We start from the raw sequence: 19392 nt of genomic DNA, 5'->3' as shown, positions 1-19392 counted from the left end.
ATCCTGATAAACATTTTACTAGTTAGCCCCTTTTTGATATCTTTCACAGAAAATGAGATATATAGGCTCAAAGTGGACGATCCGGGTGTCGTTCTATTAGAGGTTTTACGGTATCTCTTTCAGGAACTGAGATAATTGAGCTCGAAGTTGACGTTCGGGTGGGCTTCTATTAGATGGAAGTAATCCAGAAATTCAATTTTTCCTGGACTCACCAATCAAATTGACTCTTCCTGGACACGTGACTCGAATCTCTGGCTCAATTCCGTACGTCTTAACGAATTGCTCGTGGAGTTGCTCATCTGTGACGGCGTTCATTTTCTGGAGTCAAACATTCGCGTACACATCGGGATAAACAGAGAAAAGGAAAAATGAAAAAAAATGTATAAAACATACTTGTAACAGGCCGGGCCGGGCTTTTTCCCGAATTTCGGAGGCCCGGCCCGGCGGGCCTGTCATTCCACAAGTTTTGAAAATTTCAAAAAACACATAAGAGGGACCCTTATGTGATTTTTTTCGATCAAAAATTTTTTTTCGAGTTTTGTTGATATTTTTTATCAAACAGACAAACAATCCAAAAACACAAAAAATAATGGAGAAAATTGTATTGAGAGCTCAAAATTTGGCTCAAAATGACAAAATTTTTGCTACCGGGCCTTCCGGGCCGGGCCCGGGCCTTGAAAATTTCCTCAGGCCCGGGCCGGGCCGAGCCGGGCCGGGCCCGGGCTTTGGCGGGGCGGCCCGGAATTTTACAAGTATGGTATGTGTTACGTCCTTAAAAATAAATTTCTATACCAAATGCATCGGTCAGTAAAACGAGACAGTAGATAGATAGCATAAAAGTGACCACTCCGGCCCACCCCAACAAACACTTCCTCTCTTTGTCTGCGCCTCCTCGTTTCTGATACACTCTCTCTCGCCACGTTATCGCTGGCTGCGGGCAATGTTTAGGTGTTATTTCCGGGGAAATGGAAGAGAAAATCAAACAAATAAAATAGAATTTATACAATTTCAAAATTCTGGATAAAAAACATACTGAAAAATGGAGCATTTTTTCAAGATATAATAAAAACGGGCATTATGATATAACCAGGGACCTGGCGGGCCATCGCGGACCATCGCGGACCCATCCATAGCTTCTTTTAGAATGCGAAATCTTGAAAACTTCCTTTTCTCATTTCATATTTTGAAGAGGCTTGATATGACAGTAACCACGACAACAGAACCATTTGATCCGGGATCCAGAATGTATGAGGCAGAATCTTTGAAACTCGATCAGTTCGAACACAATGTTCCTGAAGTATTACGTCATTTTCAAGGAAGGCAAGCATTTTTGAAAATCTTAAGATTCGATATTCCAGACTTGATTAAATTTGTGAATGAGTGGAAATCAGGAGAAGGATTCCAGAAGCTGGAGTACCTGAAAATCGAGGTACTCACGGATTACATTCCCCCGACGCAAGTTCTTCGTGGAGTTATGGAAAAACGTATTGATCGAAGCAAGAAAAGGCTGGCGCACACTTTGCCCAAAGTGTATGTTCATTTTTTAATGTATTTGAAAATATGTATCTTCATCATTTTTCAGATTCATCGATGATAAGGAAAAACCAAACACGGAACCAATCATAAGCCCCACCTATGTCGTTAGAGAATCAGACAATCGTGTAGCATCCATTCTGATTCAAAACAGTACGTTCAGTTTTGGAGTATGGGATGTGACAGAGGAAGAGACATTTTTGAAATTTTAATTAATTCATTCCACATCTCAATAAACTTGTGTACACTACTAGTCTGTGTCAACAACCTGAGAAAGAGGAACCCTTAACTTTGATAAATTTTAATGGGTTTCTGTCAAAGGTATGGAAAAGTTGTCAACTGATAAAATTTTTATCATAATATAAGAAACATTTTATCAGTTAACACATTTTCTATATCTTGCACAGGAAGGAGATCTATGGGATCAAACTTAACAGTGTGGGGACCCTTTTATTTCAGGTGGGATGAGGAAGGGGCGTGTCAACTGGTAATATATATTCTTTTTCTTTTTCACGCTCCCTCTCATTGGAGCGCAACAGCATAATATATCATTTCAAACCCTGCCGCTTCAATTGAATAGCTAGGGTCCCTAGGACCCTGGTCTTGTTATCTGGACCCTCTGGCCACGCCCATTACGCATTATGTTTCCCAAAAGGAACGATTTCTGTCTTTGGCATTCAATACGTTCACTCAACATTGGACTCTCTGGATCTTTTTGAGACCCTCCTCCGATTGCGGGGAGGAGAGCATCTTTGAAGAACCGATTGCTAGAGTACGTCAGCTACACAATTACCGCACAATCGGTTCTTCGAAGATGACCCCTTTCTCACAAGTTCTCACAGAAGAGACAAAAGATCTACATCTTCTGCACCTTTCTCGAGTTAGTTCACGTGAGAGAGAACGTGAAGAAACCATAGTTCGTTTCTGTGGGACAGAGGAGGGAGTGTGCAAACCAGTCAAGGTCACAACCTGCACCTCGTACGTCTTGTGTACGTTTTGGATCATCTACCACGTCATAAGATGTCTCCATTGTCTCATTCAATTCCTACTTTCTTCGATCGTCGTTGTATCTGTTTAATATTTCCAGAACTACTAAAAAATGAAACTATCCAAATATCCGTATTTGGTTGAAGAAGAAATAATCCAAAACATGGAAGATCGGAATCTATTTCTACTTTCTTTTGTCTCCAAAAACATTAGGAAACTAATCAAATCGTCTCAAGAGAAAATATTTAAAATATCAGTTCAGTTAGATATACATGTGATATAAATAAAGAACGGATTGTTGATATTTTATACAAAGATGGTAGAAGAGAATATTTATTGAATATGGTTGAACCTGAGAAGACTGAAAATGATTATTTTCAATTGAATGTATCTGGAGCAATGATTGATTTTAGGCGAGTTGCGATGAATAATGAAGCATACAAATATAATTATTTCAGCATATCCGATAAATACAAACGCACTAAAGCATTATTTAACCCGCATGAAAATACATCTGCCATCAAGTCTATGCACAATTATTTCCTTCATTTCTTCGGCGATTCTATGGACTATTTATGGAGAACGGCCGACTGCAAGAATACTATTCCACTGTGAGAACTTGTGAGAAAGGGGTCATCTTCGAAGAACCGATTGTGCGGTAATTGTGTAGCTGACGTACTCTAGCAATCGGTTCTTCAAAGATGCTCTCCTCCCCGCAATCGGAGGAGGGTCTCAAAAAGATCCAGAGAGTCCAATGTTGAGTGAACGTATTGAATGCCAAAGACAGAAATCGTTCCTTTTGGGAAACATAATGCGTAATGGGCGTGGCCAGAGGGTCCAGATAGCAAGACCAGGGTCCTAGGGACCCTAGCTATTCAATTGAAGCGGCAGGGTTTGAAATGATATATTATGCTGTTGCGCTCCAATGAGAGGGAGCGTGAAAAAGAAAAAGAATATATATTACCAGTTGACACGCCCCTTCCTCATCCCACCTGAAATAGAAGGGTCCCCACACTGTTAAGTTTGAGCCCATAGATCTCCTTTCCTGTGCAAGATATAGAAAATGTGTTAACTGATAAAATGTTTCTGATATTATTATAAACAATTTATCAGTTGACAACTTTTCCATACCTTTGACAGAAACCCATTAAAATTTATCAAAGTTAAGGGTTCCTCTTTCTCAGGTTGTTGACACAGACTAGTAGTGTACACAAGTTTATTGAGATGTAGAATGAATTAATTAAAATTTCAAAAATGTCTCTTCCTCTGTCACATCCCATACTCCAAAACTGAACGTACTGTTTTGAATCAGAATGGATGCTACACGATTGTCTGATTCTCTAACGACATAGGTGGGGCTTATGATTGGTTCCGTGTTTGGTTTTTCCTTATCATCGATGAATCTGAAAAATGATGAAGATACATATTTTCAAATACATTAAAAAATGAACATACACTTTGGGCAAAGTGTGCGCCAGCCTTTTCTTGCTTCGATCAATACGTTTTTCCATAACTCCACGAAGAACTTGCGTCGGGGGAATTTAATCCGTGAGTACCTCGATTTTCAGGTACTCCAGCTTCTGGAATCCTTCTCCTGATTTCCACTCATTCACAAATTTAATCAAGTCTGGAATATCGAATCTTAAGATTTTCAAAAATGCTTGCCTTCCTTGAAAATGACGTAATACTTCAGGAACATTGTGTTCGAACTGATCGAGTTTCAAAGATTCTGCCTCATACATTCTGGATCCCGGATCAAATGGTTCTGTTGTCGTGGTTACTGTCATATCAAGCCTCTTCAAAATATGAAATGAGAAAAGGAAGTTTTCAAGATTTCGCATTCTAAAAGAAGCTATGGATGGGTCTGCGATGGTCCGCGATGGCCCGCCAGGTCCCTGGTTATATCATAATGCCCGTTTTTATTATATCTTGAAAAAATGCTCCATTTTTCAGTATGTTTTTTATCCAGAATTTTTATCTTTTTCTTTCTGGAATGTTCGAGTTTTTTCAGGAACCACCGCTCATCGGCAAACACAACGAGATGACGTAATCAAAGAAAAATAATGATGTGGCTGGAAGAGAGCTTCTGTTTATTTTAATGTGGTGTTGCGGTTAGTTCAATAATTAGGACAGTTATTTCTTCGCCGTCCGTATTTTTCAGATTAATCCACAACAATGAAGACACATTGTCAAACGATGAATCGAATACGAGTGTTAATACCAAATAATTGTCGGGTTGTAGTGGTGGTTTGCTCCTTTTTCCCGCTTATCTTCCTTCCTTCTTATTTTCTATTTTTCAGAAACATCGAGAATGAGCCACCAAAAATTCGAATGATTTTAAGGATAGATATGATTATAACCGAAGGAAGAAAGCCGAAAAAGAGGAAGAAAAATGTCGAAATGGACCTTATTTTTTGAAAATAAGCACCTAATTTTGTCGAGCGGTTAGTAATGAACAAAACAGCTATTTCTTCTCCGCCTGAACTTTTTCAGAGCACTCTTGTGTCATCAAGCCAAGCCGATCAACAGATTCGAGACTATTTTTCAATCAAAAGATGGCAAGAACAATTAGTCGGTATCGGAATCGGAATCATCCGAATCCTTTTCGTCGATTTCCATCACGCACTTAATGCCATCTTCGATATCTTTTACGTGCTCGTAAGTGAAAAGAATCTCCGACTCCGACTTGTTCTTCAGGTAGTTGATTGCACGTTCACGAACTACATCGAGTTTGTCCGATGTCTTTCCACTGTTGCGTAGATAGTCTTTCAACTGATGCCAAACAAGTTCGATTGGTGAGAACTGACAGTGGTAAGGTGGAAGCCTTACGATTCTGACACCAAGAGAAGCCGCGTACTCGTCAACTTCGTATCTCAGCAGTTCTTTTCTTCCACCATTTCGTTTGAAGAAGTATTGAACTTCGATCCAATTTTTCTTCCTTTTTTTCGGCTTTCTTCTTTCGGTTATAATCATATCTATTCTTAAAATCATTCGAATTTTTGGTGGCTCATTCTCGATGTTTCTGAAAGATAGAAAATAAGAAGGAAGGAAGATAAGCGGGAAAAATGAGCAAACCACCACTACAACCCGACAATAATTTGGTATTAACACTCGTATTCGATTCATCATTTGACAATGTGTCTTCATTGTTGTGGATTTATCTGAGAAAATACTGACGGCGAAGAAATAACTGACCTAATTATTGAACTAACCGCAACACCACATTAAAATAAACAGAAGCTCTCTTCCAGCCATATCATTATTTTTCTTTGATTACGTCATCTCGTTGTGTTTGCCGATGAGCGGTGGTTCCTGAAAAAACTCGGACATTTCAGAAAGAAAAAGATAAACGACATGGATATGGAGAAATAAAAGACAAAAAGAGTATCGCGCAATTATTTTGCTTTTTATGTACAAATGATCAGTAAAAAACGTTCAAAAACCGACGAATATGCATTTTCTCTTGTGTCATTTATTTAAATTCCTGATTAAATAAAAGAAAAACAGCAAAAAGCTATGAAAAACAGAACATATTTGGCGAAATCTGCTGCGAATGTGAAAAGCTAAAAAACTTTCATATTCAACATTTTCCCGCCGGGTTACTGTCGCACTCGTTTCAACTGTGTTTGTTTACGTTTTTTTTTGTTTACGCTTTCAGGTATTTGTTTACAAACTTCGCATACACTTCGCCTCAACCATTTTTTTTCCGACAAGAATAATAGATCCAATTGAAAAGTCTAGATTTGTGATTCCTTCTAGAAAACAAGATGTTTGAATGAGAAATTCGTATTGAAAAAACTAACGATCACGGCGGAATTTCAGCATTTGAGCATTCGGCATATCAAGTGGAGCCGAGTTGATAGTGGGAGCGTCTGGAAGAGGTTCTGCTGGCACAATAACCATCGGAACATTGAAAGTTTTCGCAACAGCTTTAGCAGCTGGAAACAAGGACTCCTCGGCACTTTTCTTCGCTTTTTGCAAAGCCTCCTTGATGCATTGCTTGGTTTCGTTCAAATTATCGTTCAAACGGCCGTACTCGTGGCGATTCTCAGTACGAACCAGCTCCAATTCAGCATTCGAAGAGTAGCTGCCAATTCAACAGCTTTATCGAAGTCCGTTCTCACGATGTCGATGCAAGTAGTGAACGAGTCGAAACAATCCTTCTGAACAAGTTTCGGATCCATTCTGAAAATTATTTGAATAATATATTTTAAAAGGAAAAGCCGAAATTTCAGAGTCATTAAGTAGGAGGAAATATAGGGACACAAAAACTTCACTTCAGAGTAAGATAACATATGTTTCAGAGAGTTCCCTTGCAAGAATCAGTCGCCAAATTTGGGCCTAAACAAATTTTCGAACGAAAAGTAGCTAACAAACACCGCGTAGTGTTAGAAGAAGCTTGCAGAAACTTGTCAACTGAATATCTCTAACGAAAACCAAGCGAATTTGCACAAAAATATCAAAAATCCGACGAAAATTACCTAAAAATCCAAGAAAAAAGTTTAGGCCTTCAAAAAAATTGAGTATCAAGCGAGTTGATATCTCTCGCGGCGAGACCCTCTTACTACGGTAAAACGCGATGCGACATGTGCCTTTATGGGGTTATTCATGTAGCGAAAATATGTATTGAAATGCATTTCCGCGCCCTCGAAATTCAATGCATGAGCGTCGCGAAATGTATTTCAAAGCATTTCGCGACATAACTGTAAAAGCATTTCAATACATCGCGTGGTGAGATAGTTTTTCTGGACAAAGGGTTGCGCCTTTAAACATTGTGCAGGATGGGGAACACCTTTAAAGGCGCATACCTTTTTCCATTTTTTTTTCGCTCATGCATTGAATTTCGAGGGCGCGGAAATGCATTTCAATACATATTTTCGCTACATGAATAACCCCATTAAACACAAGTTTTAACGGTATTTTCTTTAATTGTCAAACTTTGACAATTTCTAAAATCTGGAAAAATAGAAAACTTTGGGGATTGAAAATCACTTTAAAAAAATAGGTGATCGGCTAGTCTTTGTTTTCAGAAGAGGTAATCGAAAAGTATACGAGAATACCCCCATTAAACTGCTTTAAACAAACGAGACTAAACGTTTAAAACTTTTCCCTTTCAATTTTAAAATTTAAAGGTGGGGAGACATGAAAAAAATAATGTTCTCGAAATTCCGTTCAAAGATGCCCCTCGAGGAGTTGAACTTGTGAGGGCGATGATTGAGGGTGCGGCGCCTCTACCGACTGAGCTACGCGGACAAAGAGAAAGCGAACGCCCGATTGCATACATAAAGGCGAGGACGACAGCTGTACGCAGAGTGACATTAACCGTTGTACACCGTGACGGTAGAATGCATACTCTAGCTACAAAAAAACTACAAAAAATCTCCTGTCCCCCCCACCTTTAAAGGAACATCGCGAGTTTCAAACCAAAATTCTCCGTTAAAAAAGCGTAAAAATAAAAAAATCTTATTGTTGTTTTCTGGGATAAAGAGGAAAAAAAGAACTAAAGGAAGGCAGAAAGAAGAGAATTGATTGCAAAATCGATATTTAACTATTGACTTTCCCACGGGCCGCACCGAGACACTCCCTTTCAACACCTGTCTCCACTTTAAAAATTGACGTCATCGTTGCCCGCGAGATTCGAACAGAGGGTTTTTGCACAAGAAAAATCAATTTAAAAAATCAATCTTTTAAAAAACGATTGAAATCGATGGAATATTTTTGAAAATTTTTTTTCAGAACATTGTTTATTTCAGAGCGACGAATCCGTTTGTTGACAGTGCCGATTGTCTGAAAACCTGTGAAAATTTTCGATTCTTTCGTTTTTCAACATTTTTAGCACTGAATTTCAAGTCTAATTATCATAATTTCTGTGTATTTGAATCGAAAGAAATCGAAAAAAATTCAAAATTCCCAAAAAAAATGTTCGAATTTTGAATTTTTTGTTCGAATTTTGAATTTTTCTCTCAAACTTCCAGAATTTAATCCTTTTTTGGTAAAAAGGAGAATTCTGAAGATGTTGAGAACGTTTTTGAGCAACTTTGTGAGATTTTCAGATTTCGAATTTTTTGTTGCTTGAAATTTCGAATTTTCAGGTTTTTCAGCGATTTTTCTTCTTCTTTTTTTTTTAGAATTTTCGCTCCGAGATCTTCAAAGATGTCCCAGCGACGAAGAAAAGCAGATTCCGGCGAAAAAATCTGAAAAAAAAAGAAAAAAAACTTATTTTGGTTCCAGAAGATCCATTCGATGTGAAAACGGCTCCTGCTGACTGAAAAATTGCTGAAAAAAGCGGAAATGCTTTCAAAAAATTGAGAATCCCGGATTCTCTTCTTTTGAACTTCCATTCGAACTGTTCCTTGAAATTTTCAGTGAAATTCACTAAAATTCAAGCGAAATGTATAATTTTTAAGACTTTTTCAGTGAAAACCGTCATAAATTTCATAGATTTCGCTTGAATTCTCTGAAAAAATCTTCAAAAAATTCAGATTTTTTTCTGAAAACATCATTTTTGAATTCGAATTTTTAGGTGTTCAGTGGAGCGCACTTTCTATTTTTCAAAAATTCCGAGTTTTTCCCCGGATTTCCGGGGTCTCAATTCCGAATCCGTCATCAATGAGGACCATCGAATTTCGAAGAAAAAAAGGCCCGGAGAAAGAATTTTTGGAAAAAGTGGGCGGAGTCTGAATTGCAAGCTTGGCACAGTTTAGTCGCACGGTTTTTCGCTCATTTTCCTAGGAAATTTTTTTTCGGAATTTTCCCCAAAAATCAATAAAAAGGTCGAGAAATGCATCAGGAATCTGGGGATAATTGAATGACACATTTTTCAAGGCTATTTTCAGCGGAATTCGATTCGATGGAACAGAGAGAATCTGGGAGAACATGGGAGAACGAATCCTGAAAAATTGTCAAGTTTACAGTCTGAAAAACAGAGAAATCTTCAAATGTATAGTATTTTAGAAGCTTTATTTCATTTCAAAGGGCAGAGAAATGTTCCAGAACCCTTGAAAAATCGGTGATGGCGTGTTCAGGAGGGAAAAGGAAGTAGTCGCTCTCAAATTGGCTCTGAAATGTTTCTGCGAAGACTAGAGAGGATGTGGACTATTTTCTGTTTCCTTATTTCATGATCTTTTAGGATTTAATAAAATTTATTGAAGAATCTAGATGAAAAAACGGGAAAAAAACGATAAAAAATCAACAATTAAACCCTACAATGGGTATGAGATCTTCTTCGAGTCCGCCGGCTTCGTCACGTATCCAAGGAACTTCTGCTCGCGTAGAATCCTTCGCATCAGCATCAGTCGGCCTCCTCGGGTCTCCGTCCGCTTCTCGACCGTGTCCACGTTGAGCTTCTCCTGCATCTTGTAGGGGAAGAAGCACGGCCGGAAGCTGTTCCGGTGCCACGGGCAGTTGTGACGAATCGATTGGATGAGTGGCGCGTTGAGACGGAGTAGTTGGATCATCTGAAATTCAAGAAAATTGAGAAAAATCACTGGAAAGCATATTGAATTCGATTTGAAGGATAGAAGAAGCACCGGACACCGGAAAGATATTTTAGTCAAGAAAAAGAAGGAAAATAACAAAATTCCGGTATTGAAACATTCTTAGAATAGTTTTTCTCGAGAGAAAAAACTGAAAAAAGCGGAGAAACGGGTAAAAAACCAATATAAATTCCATCTGAAAAGTACGAGAAAATCTGAATGCATTTGACCGGTGAAGAGGGAGGAAAAATTACAAAATTGAGATGAAATAGGTCTGAAAAAAAATTCTAAAATAGTTTTTTCTGAAAAAATCTGAAAAAAAAGCTGGAAAAACGGCTGAAAATCGTGAAACTATCTGAAAAAACTGAGAATATAATTAGGGAGTGTGCATTATAGAGAGACGCGAGAGAGGCGAGAGATTAAAGGCGCGCGGCATTTCGCCGGCGGGTCTCGCCGCGAAGCGCATCAACTCGCTTCGTTTTCCTTCTCTTTTCGTTGTCGGCCTAAATTTTTTTTCGGATTTTTTGATGATTTTCTTCGAATTTTTGATATTTTTTCGCAGTTTTTCACATTTTCCGGTAGAAATCGTTGCTCCCATCAATATTTTCACCATTTTACGTCTATTTCCGTTAATTTTTGTTACAAAATAACCGTTTTTTCATCGCAATTTTTTTTCAGATGACCAAACGACGGGCAAGCAACAAAAAGCCAACGGGATTGAACAAATCCCTTGGCAATTCTCTCAGCAACGATCGAGAAAAGACGAGGAAAAGCCACCAGCGCGCAAAATACGACGGTAACGAAATCGAAAACCCGGCGTTCATGGAGCACGAGGTCAATCACTACATCGATTCGGTAACCGACGAGACAAGCTTGGAGGAGTTTCTAGCAAAAGCAGAACTCGCTGGAACGGAATTCACCGCTGAAAAGGAGCAATTCAAAATTATAGAGAAGTGAGTTAACATTTTCAAACGTAAAAAAAAAAAAATTTTCTTCCAGAAACTCGGCCATCGTCGTCCCAACCCGACTAGACTACCGCGCTAACCTCGAGCTCCAAAAGGAAAATGAGCATCGTCTTCGAATCCCAAGGAGACCTGCGAAGGAACTTTGGGAGAACATGGATGAGCTCACCCGATTAGAGAACGACGTGTTCCTTCAGTGGAGGTCCGACCTCAGCGAGCTGCAAGAGGCACGCGATCTTTTGAAAGACAATTAAAATTGTATTCTTCAGGTGGATGGTCTAGTGCTGACACCGTTCGAGAGGAACCCAGACATGTGGAGGGAACTGTGGAGAGTCATCGAGAAGAGCGACATCATAGTGCAGATTGTCGACGCCAGAAACCCACTGCTGTTCCGAAGCAAGGATCTGGACGACTACGTCAAAGAAGTAGATCCCGCAAAACAGATTCTGCTCTTGGTCAACAAAGCGGACCTTCTAAAACCGGATCAATTGGCTAGCTGGAAAGAGTTCTTCAAAAAAGAGAACATCAATGTTATCTTCTGGTCAGCGATGGACGATGTCCTGGAGACAATCACAGAAGACGGCGAGGAATCGGCAGTTCCATCTACGTCAACCTCGGATATGTTCGTCACCAACAAAGATGAACTGATCGCGAAGTTCAAGGAGCTCGGACACGTTTCCGATGAGCCATCAGCCAAGCCAGTGATGGTTGGAATGGTTGGATATCCGAACGTCGGAAAGAGTTCCACGATCAACAAACTTGCTGGAGGGAAGAAGGTGTCAGTATCGGCGACGCCTGGAAAAACGAGACATTTCCAGACAATCCACATAGACAGTCAACTGTGCTTGTGTGATTGTCCTGGACTTGTCATGCCATCATTCTCGTTCGGAAGAAGTGAGATGTTCCTGAATGGTAATATCCCACTCATAAATTTATGTTTATTAATTCATTATTTTCAGGAATTCTCCCTATCGACCAAATGAGGGATCATTTCGGGCCGACTTCACTGCTCCTCTCCAGAGTTCCCGTTCATGTGATTGAAGCCATGTACTCTATCATGCTTCCGGAGATGGAAAATCCGTCAGCGATCAATTTGCTGAATTCACTCGCCTTCATGAGAGGATTCATGGCATCGTCTGGCATTCCGGATTGTTCCAGAGCAGCTCGGCTGATGTTCAAGGATGTTGTTAATGGAAAGCTGATGTGGGCAGCAGCCCCTCCAGGTGTCGATCAGGAAGAGTTTGACCGCTTGTCATATCCGGAGAGGAAGAATCGGGACATTGGTCGAGTGCAAATGGAGAAGCTTGCCAAGCTTCAACTTCTTGAAGGTGATGAGCTCAAAGGATCCCAATTCGACTCGCAACACTTTGCTGGTAACATTGGAGTGGCTCATGTTCGAGACTCCAAAGCCTTGCCTCAGCGGTTAGGCTCTGTTGTTCCTACGGTCCCAGTTCAAGCCAATGGGAAGAAACACTTCAAAGGAAAGAAGGATAAATTGAGGAGGATCTATAATGAATAAAAACTCCTTTTTGTTGAACTTCATTTATTATTTCGTCTGCTTTCAGTACTGGTTTACTCCCAGATAATATCTCTGCTTTATATTTTTATATCTTCGATGATTCTTTTCTCTCCCAAATTCCCTTACTAATTTCTTTCAGGTAAATATGGGCAAGATTATGAAGCCTGGAAAGGTCGTCCTCGTCCTCAGAGGAAAATATGCTGGGCGCAAGGCCGTCGTTGTCAAGCAGCAAGACGAGGGAGTCTCCGACAGAACCTACCCACATGCCATCATCGCTGGAATCGACAGATATCCACTCAAGGTGATTTTCCCAACATTTTGCCTGTATTTTCAACTGTCTTTCGTTACAGGTTACCAAGGACATGGGAAAGAAGAAGATCGAGAAGAGAAACAAGCTGAAGCCATTCCTCAAGGTCGTCTCCTACACCCACTTGCTCCCAACTCGCTACTCCGTCGATGTCGCCTTCGACAAGGCCAACATCAACAAGGTTAGTTGCTCATCCGCATCAGAAGCCGTAATCATGAACGTTTATCAGTAAATGAGGGTGGTGAATGTCAAATTACAAGGTAAATGAAGGATTACCATCATCATACTACGAAAAACGTTAATGAATATGGCTTCTGATTTAGAGGCCGTATGCAAGAAAATGAATATTCTTTTCCGGTTTTTGCAAAATGATTTTCGAAAAGTCTGGAAATGATTTTCACAGTGAGTATATTTTAGTCATTTTCAAATAAGAAAAAATATTTTAAGACAATCAGAAGATCATTTTTCCAAACACCGTAAAACAATTCTCCACTTTCTTAGAAACGGCCTCTATTTATCTAATCAGGGTTCATCAAATTCAAACCCCTATTTTTTCAGGAAGCTCTCAAGGCACCAACCAAGAAGCGAAAGGCCCTCGTCGAGGTCAAGTCCAAGTTCGAGGAAAGATACAAGACCGGCAAGAACAAGTGGTTCTTCACCAAGCTCCGCTTCTAAATCGTTTCGGTTGTTCCTTGTTTTTGTTTATCAATAAACATTGTTACATAAAAAAAAGAATCTGGCTGTTTATCATTATTCTTCTTCTTTCTCATCTTCTCTTTCAGAAAGTACCGGCCCATCTTGTCTGGCGAATTATGTAATACTGCATAGTTTAATACGCGGAATCTCTGTCAGTGTGCCACACACGAAAATCTTAATGTTTGCAAGCCGGTGTTGGTGGTGGTGGTTCTTCTTCAGAGAAGGGAGGGAGGGGCGCGCCCCAAAACCAAGCCCCGTTGAGTCGAAGAAGAGAGAGAAGAGACTATAGTGATGTGTGGAGACATCGTGCGACCACGAGAGAAACGCGATGAAGCGTGTCGGAACGGGAGAGCGCAGGGCACCGACCGTGTCTCCGGGTCTCGCCACGATCCGAACTACGATCAACGACGGCAGTCGGTGGTGGTGGGGGAGCGAGAGAGGAGGAGGCATCGGACGCGTTGCGTGTTAGGTGCGTGTGCGTCAGCCAGCGTCTATAGAGCGGTCCTTTTCGGTCAAGCGATCAGCTTTATACACCCGCGTTGCCGCTGTGCCGCTGCTGCTGGCTGCCACCACCACACTTTTCCTTACACCATTCCTTCTTTTCGAGAGTTTTTAGGGACGTGTCTGTCTGTGTGTCTGTCTTATCCCGCTCAATATACTACACTCTCTTTCTCTCTCTCTCATCAGTCGCACAAAGAGAGAGAGAGAGAGTGAGTGTGTGTGTGCGTGAGGGCGCCTCACCACTCACATTTTCATTTGAACGAAAAGACAGTTTCTGAAGAACCATTTTTCCCATATATTTTTTCCCATTTTTTGCCATTTTTTTGCGAATTTTTCGCCACTTTTTTTCACCCATTTTTTCCCAATTCTAATTATCCAAAAATTTCAAAATTTCCCCAATTTTTCACTAATTTTTTCGCAATAAAACCACTTGTTATCTCCATAAATCAATGAATTAACAGCTTGTGTGCCCGGCTCTACTTGTTCACCTATTCGCTGGCGTCATCTGCGGCCTTGGTGGCACCTTTTCGGCCGCCATGGCCTGCTGTTTATCCGAAGAGGCTCGAGAGCAGAAGCGAATAAACCAGGAAATCGAGAAGCAACTGCAACGTGACAAGCGGAATGCTCGTCGTGAGCTCAAGTTGCTCCTATTGGGTTAGTTGGTGCATCGACGAAAAATGCCTAAAATTCAAATTTCAAATCTCCCGCGCCTCATTCCATTTCCAATTTCCACCTGCCTTGGGGTTCCAGGGGGTTCCCCCAAAAAAAAAACACCTGCCCGGCCCCCCTTATCAGCAGTTTCCCGTCCGTCCCATTGTTATCAGTTCTCCCTTCTTATCAATGATTCCAGAACGTTTTCGTTTCTCACTTCCTGCGTCTCGTTATCCCTAGCAACACAACACAAACCCCCTAATATGTCGAAAATGTGGCGTTGTCGGGGGCATATATCCCCCGTCCCGCGTCCGCATCGTCGGTCCCCCGAAACCCCCCTTCTCCTATATCTATGTGTGTGTAGGAAAAGAAGAAGAAGAAGTAGAAGAAGAAGAAGAAGGACGTATATAGCATTTTTGCATGGCTAAACGAGAAGAGACGTAGAGAGTAACGCTTGCCCCCCTTCTCTCCGCCACAACCAGCCTCTTCTTCTTCTTCTCCCCATCTCTTTCTCTCTCTATTGATCGGTCCCCGGGTTTTCTCCGAAACAGAGAGAGAGAGAGAGAGAGGCTCGTGAGTTTGTGAGCGATGCGACGAGACGTGTGGAAGGCGAAGAGACGTAGACACACAACCTAATCAGCGCAGAAGCTCCTGCTGCTGCCGCGAGGAGCAACCATAAGGGAAGACCGGGAGAGGGAGAAGAGACGCAGAGAGGCCTAGGCCAAGCTCGATGAATTCACATACAAATGACTAATGGACATGAGTTGTGTGTGTGTGGGGCTCTGTCTGTCTCTCGCGGAGCCTCTCTTCTCCGCGAGGCTCGCCTATGTGTGTGAGCAGTGCAAATTGATTTCTCTCCTACTCTCTTTCTCTCTCTCTTTCTGACTAGTGGCAGAGGGCTCCTCCTCAGAGAGAGCCCAAATTTGTGTGTGGGCTTTTTAAAGGAAAAGAGAGAAAAGAGAGCAGATTGGAGAAGAAGAAGAAAGAAGAAGAAGAAAATGGCTTGGTAGAAAAGAAGAAGAAGAAGATTTCCGGGCGATGGGATAATGATGGGGCCCCCATAAATGGTTGGGACCGACCGCGAGGGTGGGTGGTGGGATGAAAATGGTGGGGCACGGGCGGGTGGTGGGACGCAGGGGAACTGTATTGGAAGGAACCTAAAACTAAAATTCAAACTTAATCTCCCCAAATTTTCCAGGGACTGGAGAGTCCGGCAAATCAACATTCATCAAACAGATGCGAATCATTCACGGACAGGGATATTCGGATGAGGACAAACGAGCACACATCCGATTAGTGTATCAGAATGTGTTTATGGCCATACAGGTAGGCTTTTCTATTTTGTATTATTTCCCGTTTTCTCGAAGTTTCTCGAAGGTTCTGAAGGTCGTAGTCACAAGAAAACTACGATAGTCATGATGGTGATTTCTCGGATTTCCGTTGAAGCGGTGTCAAATTTGAGGCAACGTCGTACGTACCCCCACACCACCACCCAATTAGTTGTCGAAATATGACCTTATAGTAGGATGAGCAATACACCCACACATACGACTTGTTTTTAGTAGTAATGATTCGACTTGTTTGTGTCAAATGACATTGACACGAAGATGAGGGGATCTAGAAGTTTCTGAGGAAGGATGTTTTCGGAAATTCTTGAAGTTTCTCTGAAAATAGCAGGATTAGAATTGCCACGTCTTCAGCTTCAGAATGGTACTGGATACATCTAGAACTACTGTAATCTGCAGGTTATAAAACAGTTAAAACAGATTCAATCAAGCTGAATTTTGCTTTATAAGAATTTCGACGTCGTCAGCTTTACAATCACATGAAACTTCTCGAAAAATGATCCATCAGAATCGTCACTTCTTCAGATTAAAAATGATACGAAACACCTCTTGGGATGACTCTATTTTCAATAAATTTTTGAACTCATCCGGATCTTTTTAATTTCATCGAGAATTGTCGAAACTTTGATTTTTAGAATTCCCACGTCTTCAGCTTCAGAATGACATCAAAATATTATGGGAATGGTTGGAACTTTTTGAATCCTAATGAATCTCTCCAACAATACATAGAATTTTCAAACTTTTGATAATTAGAATTGCCACGTCTTCAGCTTCAAGATGACACTATATACATCTAGAACTATTTTGATTTCTTCTTGCTTTGAAACTGTTAAAATCACGCCTTCAGCTTCAGAATGACCCCAAATTCGTATAGAAATTGTTCCATTACCAACCAATTTTGGAACCTAGAACAGTCAGAATCACAACGTCTTCAGCTTCAGAATAATACCAAACTTGTATGGGAATTGTTGGCATTTTTGGATCCCTTCTGAAATTTTCACATCTAACCTAGAATTGTCAAAACTATGATGAGTAGAATTATCACATCTTCAGCTTCAAAACGGTACCAAATAGCACTAGGGATGATTTCATTTTCAACCAATTTTTGAACCTTTTCCAAATCTGTATAGCTAAAGATTCTTCGAAACTGGAACAATTAGAATCCTCACGTCTTCAGCTTACACATAACACAAAACCTAAAAACACCAAATTTTATTTGCAGTCCATGATACGAGCGATGGACACATTATGCATACAGTTCGGCGACCAATCAGAAGAGCTCCAGGAAAAGGCCGCCGTCGTTCGGGAAGTCGATTTCGAGTCGGTGACGTCTTTCGAAGAACCCTACGTGTCGTTTATCAAAGAGCTATGGGAGGATTCTGGTATTCAGGAATGTTACGATAGGAGGCGAGAATATCAGCTGACAGATTCAGCCAAATAGTGAGTGTTTTTCCATGGACCCTTCTAGAACACCATTTGTTTCAGCTACCTTTCCGATCTCCGACGGCTCGCCGTACCGGACTATCTGCCGACAGAGCAGGATATTTTGCGCGTTCGTGTACCCACCACCGGTATCATTGAGTATCCGTTTGACTTGGAACAAATCATTTTTCGGTGAGTTTTTTGTTCTTTTGGCCTAGAAATCCCATAACGAAATTCTCTTCCAGAATGGTCGACGTCGGTGGACAGCGATCAGAAAGGCGGAAGTGGATTCATTGTTTTGAGAATGTGACGTCGATCATGTTCCTAGTAGCACTGTCCGAATATGATCAGGTGTTAGTCGAGTGTGATAACGAGAATCGAATGGAGGAGTCGAAGGCGTTGTTCCGGACGATCATCACGTATCCATGGTTCACCAACTCGTCGGTCATCCTGTTTTTGAACAAGAAGGATTTGCTGGAGGAGAAGATTCTCTACTCACATCTCGCCGACTACTTCCCAGAATATGATGGTAGGTGTTTCTTATCCTAATACTACAGTAAGATTACCGCTGAGTCGCTACTCATCGCGGCAAAAATAAACCTAAAAAAACCCAAAAATTTTGACCTTTTTGGGTCCGATTCCCAAGTCTAAAATGTCCCAAATTTCAGGACCACCACGCGACCCGATCGCCGCTCGTGAGTTCATCCTGAAAATGTTCGTCGATCTGAATCCGGACGCCGACAAGATTATCTACTCTCATTTTACGTGCGCGACTGGTGAGTCTTTGTGTATCTTTGAAAAATTCTCTCGGCGTTGCCCATAGCAACCGCGCTCCTCTGTGGATCATTCTTGACAACGACTTCATAGTCATTAGAAGAAGAAGGAAAGGAGGGGGAATAATAATAATAATAATATGTTGTGTCTTCATCTTCATTTCGGGTAACCCATGGATACCCGACTATATATTCCCTTAAGGAGAAGATGAAAAAGAAGAAGCGGATGTCTTGTTTTCGAAAATTTCACTATATATTTACAAAACCACCGTCGAAGAAGGCACAAATTAGAGGGTTGTCGTCGTCGTTGGGGGGATACGAAAATTCTAGGGCTCAGAAAAGCAGAGCAACGAAGAGGAATCCGGTTAGAGGAGCTTAAGAAGGGCCCTTTGAAAGCAACCTAGAAACTCGATGGCCTAGAAATCCCCCATAGTTAGGCCAAGCCAAAAAAACTAGTCCCGATTGCATAGGAAACCTCCAAAGTTAGGTCATGTCCGCAGAACTGAAGATTTGGTGGCCTAGAAACGTCGGGGACTGCATCCTACACATAGTTCACACTACAGTAGAACTGACCTTAACTGACCTAGAAACTTGATGGCCTAGAAACCCCGAGATGTTAGACCACGTGAACTGATCTCGAAAAACTCTAGATCCTGATGGCCTAGAACCCACTGTTAGGCCAGGCTTACGGAACTTGAGAGTTGATGGCCTAGAAAGCTGAGGGGCTTTTGGTAGAAATCTACGCATAGTTCATACTACAGTAGAACTGACTTTACCCGACAGGACTTGATGGCCTAGAAAACCCCTAGAGTTAGGCCAAGCCAAAAACCAGTCCCGGATGGTTTAGAAACCGCTGTTAGGTCATGCCAACAGAACTCGAACGTTGAAGGCCCAGAGAGCTCAAGGGCCTTTGGAAGCAATCTAGTTCACACTACTGTAGAACTGACCTTAACCGACCAAGTAACCTGATGGTCTAGGAAACCGATAACGTTAGGCCACGTGAACGGAACCCGAAAAACATGGCCTAGGAAAACCAGCCCCAGATGACCTAGAGAAAACCCAAAACCTCCAAATTTTCAGATACGGAAAATATTCGGTTCGTGTTTGCCGCCGTCAAAGACACAATTCTGCAGCATAATCTGAAGGAGTACAATTTGGTGTAACTTTTGATGGATCGAAACAATTATTGGATTTTTGGATGATTTTTCACACATTTGGTA

The 19392-nt window shown here is 41.2% G+C and overlaps 7 protein-coding genes across 7 annotated transcripts in view; 4 read left to right on the top strand and 3 right to left on the bottom strand.

The window, feature by feature from the left end:
- The window catches only part of Cbr-tag-96, a gene marked incomplete at both ends in the record, with an annotated part of 8191 nt that extends 7876 nt beyond the window's left edge, over nucleotides 1-315 (bottom strand). Inside the window, one exon of the mRNA XM_045242117.1 lies at nucleotides 213-315. Within this exon, the coding sequence (XP_045097510.1) occupies nucleotides 213-315 (103 nt within the window). The remainder of the gene's footprint in view (nucleotides 1-212) is intronic.
- An 883-nt stretch (nucleotides 316-1198) lies between these two features.
- On the top strand, nucleotides 1199-1745 carry CBG22216 (the record flags this gene model as incomplete). Its single annotated transcript, XM_002638928.1, has 2 exons — nucleotides 1199-1530; nucleotides 1583-1745. 2 exons carry the CDS (start codon nucleotides 1199-1201, stop codon nucleotides 1743-1745), a joined length of 495 nt encoding a protein of 164 aa, XP_002638974.1.
- Nucleotides 1746-5088: 3343 nt separating this feature from the next.
- Nucleotides 5089-5493, bottom strand: CBG22215 (the record flags this gene model as incomplete). Its single annotated transcript, XM_002638927.1, has 1 exon — nucleotides 5089-5493. The coding sequence occupies one exon, from the start codon at nucleotides 5491-5493 to the stop codon at nucleotides 5089-5091; it is 405 nt and encodes a 134-aa protein (XP_002638973.1).
- Nucleotides 5494-9722: 4229 nt separating this feature from the next.
- On the bottom strand, nucleotides 9723-9977 carry CBG25187 (the record flags this gene model as incomplete). Its single annotated transcript, XM_045242100.1, has 1 exon — nucleotides 9723-9977. The coding sequence occupies one exon, from the start codon at nucleotides 9975-9977 to the stop codon at nucleotides 9723-9725; it is 255 nt and encodes an 84-aa protein (XP_045100499.1).
- A 696-nt stretch (nucleotides 9978-10673) lies between these two features.
- Nucleotides 10674-12476, top strand: CBG22213 (the record flags this gene model as incomplete). Its single annotated transcript, XM_045242098.1, has 4 exons — nucleotides 10674-10948; nucleotides 10995-11184; nucleotides 11227-11869; nucleotides 11917-12476. 4 exons carry the CDS (start codon nucleotides 10674-10676, stop codon nucleotides 12474-12476), a joined length of 1668 nt encoding a protein of 555 aa, XP_045097509.1.
- Nucleotides 12477-12621: 145 nt separating this feature from the next.
- On the top strand, nucleotides 12622-13458 carry Cbr-rpl-27 (the record flags this gene model as incomplete). Its single annotated transcript, XM_002638925.1, has 3 exons — nucleotides 12622-12777; nucleotides 12827-12964; nucleotides 13342-13458. The coding sequence occupies 3 exons, from the start codon at nucleotides 12622-12624 to the stop codon at nucleotides 13456-13458; spliced, it is 411 nt and encodes a 136-aa protein (XP_002638971.1).
- Nucleotides 13459-14516: 1058 nt separating this feature from the next.
- Nucleotides 14517-19335, top strand: Cbr-egl-30 (the record flags this gene model as incomplete). Its single annotated transcript, XM_045242089.1, has 9 exons — nucleotides 14517-14634; nucleotides 15830-15957; nucleotides 17200-17417; nucleotides 17463-17591; nucleotides 17645-17928; nucleotides 18068-18175; nucleotides 18895-18920; nucleotides 19150-19194; nucleotides 19225-19335. The coding sequence occupies 9 exons, from the start codon at nucleotides 14517-14519 to the stop codon at nucleotides 19333-19335; spliced, it is 1167 nt and encodes a 388-aa protein (XP_045097508.1).
- Between the last annotated feature and the right edge of the window lie 57 nt (nucleotides 19336-19392).

The sequence above is a fragment of the Caenorhabditis briggsae genome (assembly GCF_000004555.2).
Source record: "Caenorhabditis briggsae complete genome, chrI, whole genome shotgun sequence".
In the NCBI taxonomy this organism is placed as follows: Eukaryota; Metazoa; Nematoda; class Chromadorea; order Rhabditida; family Rhabditidae; genus Caenorhabditis; species Caenorhabditis briggsae.
This window is presented reverse-complemented; position numbering and strand designations above follow the sequence as displayed.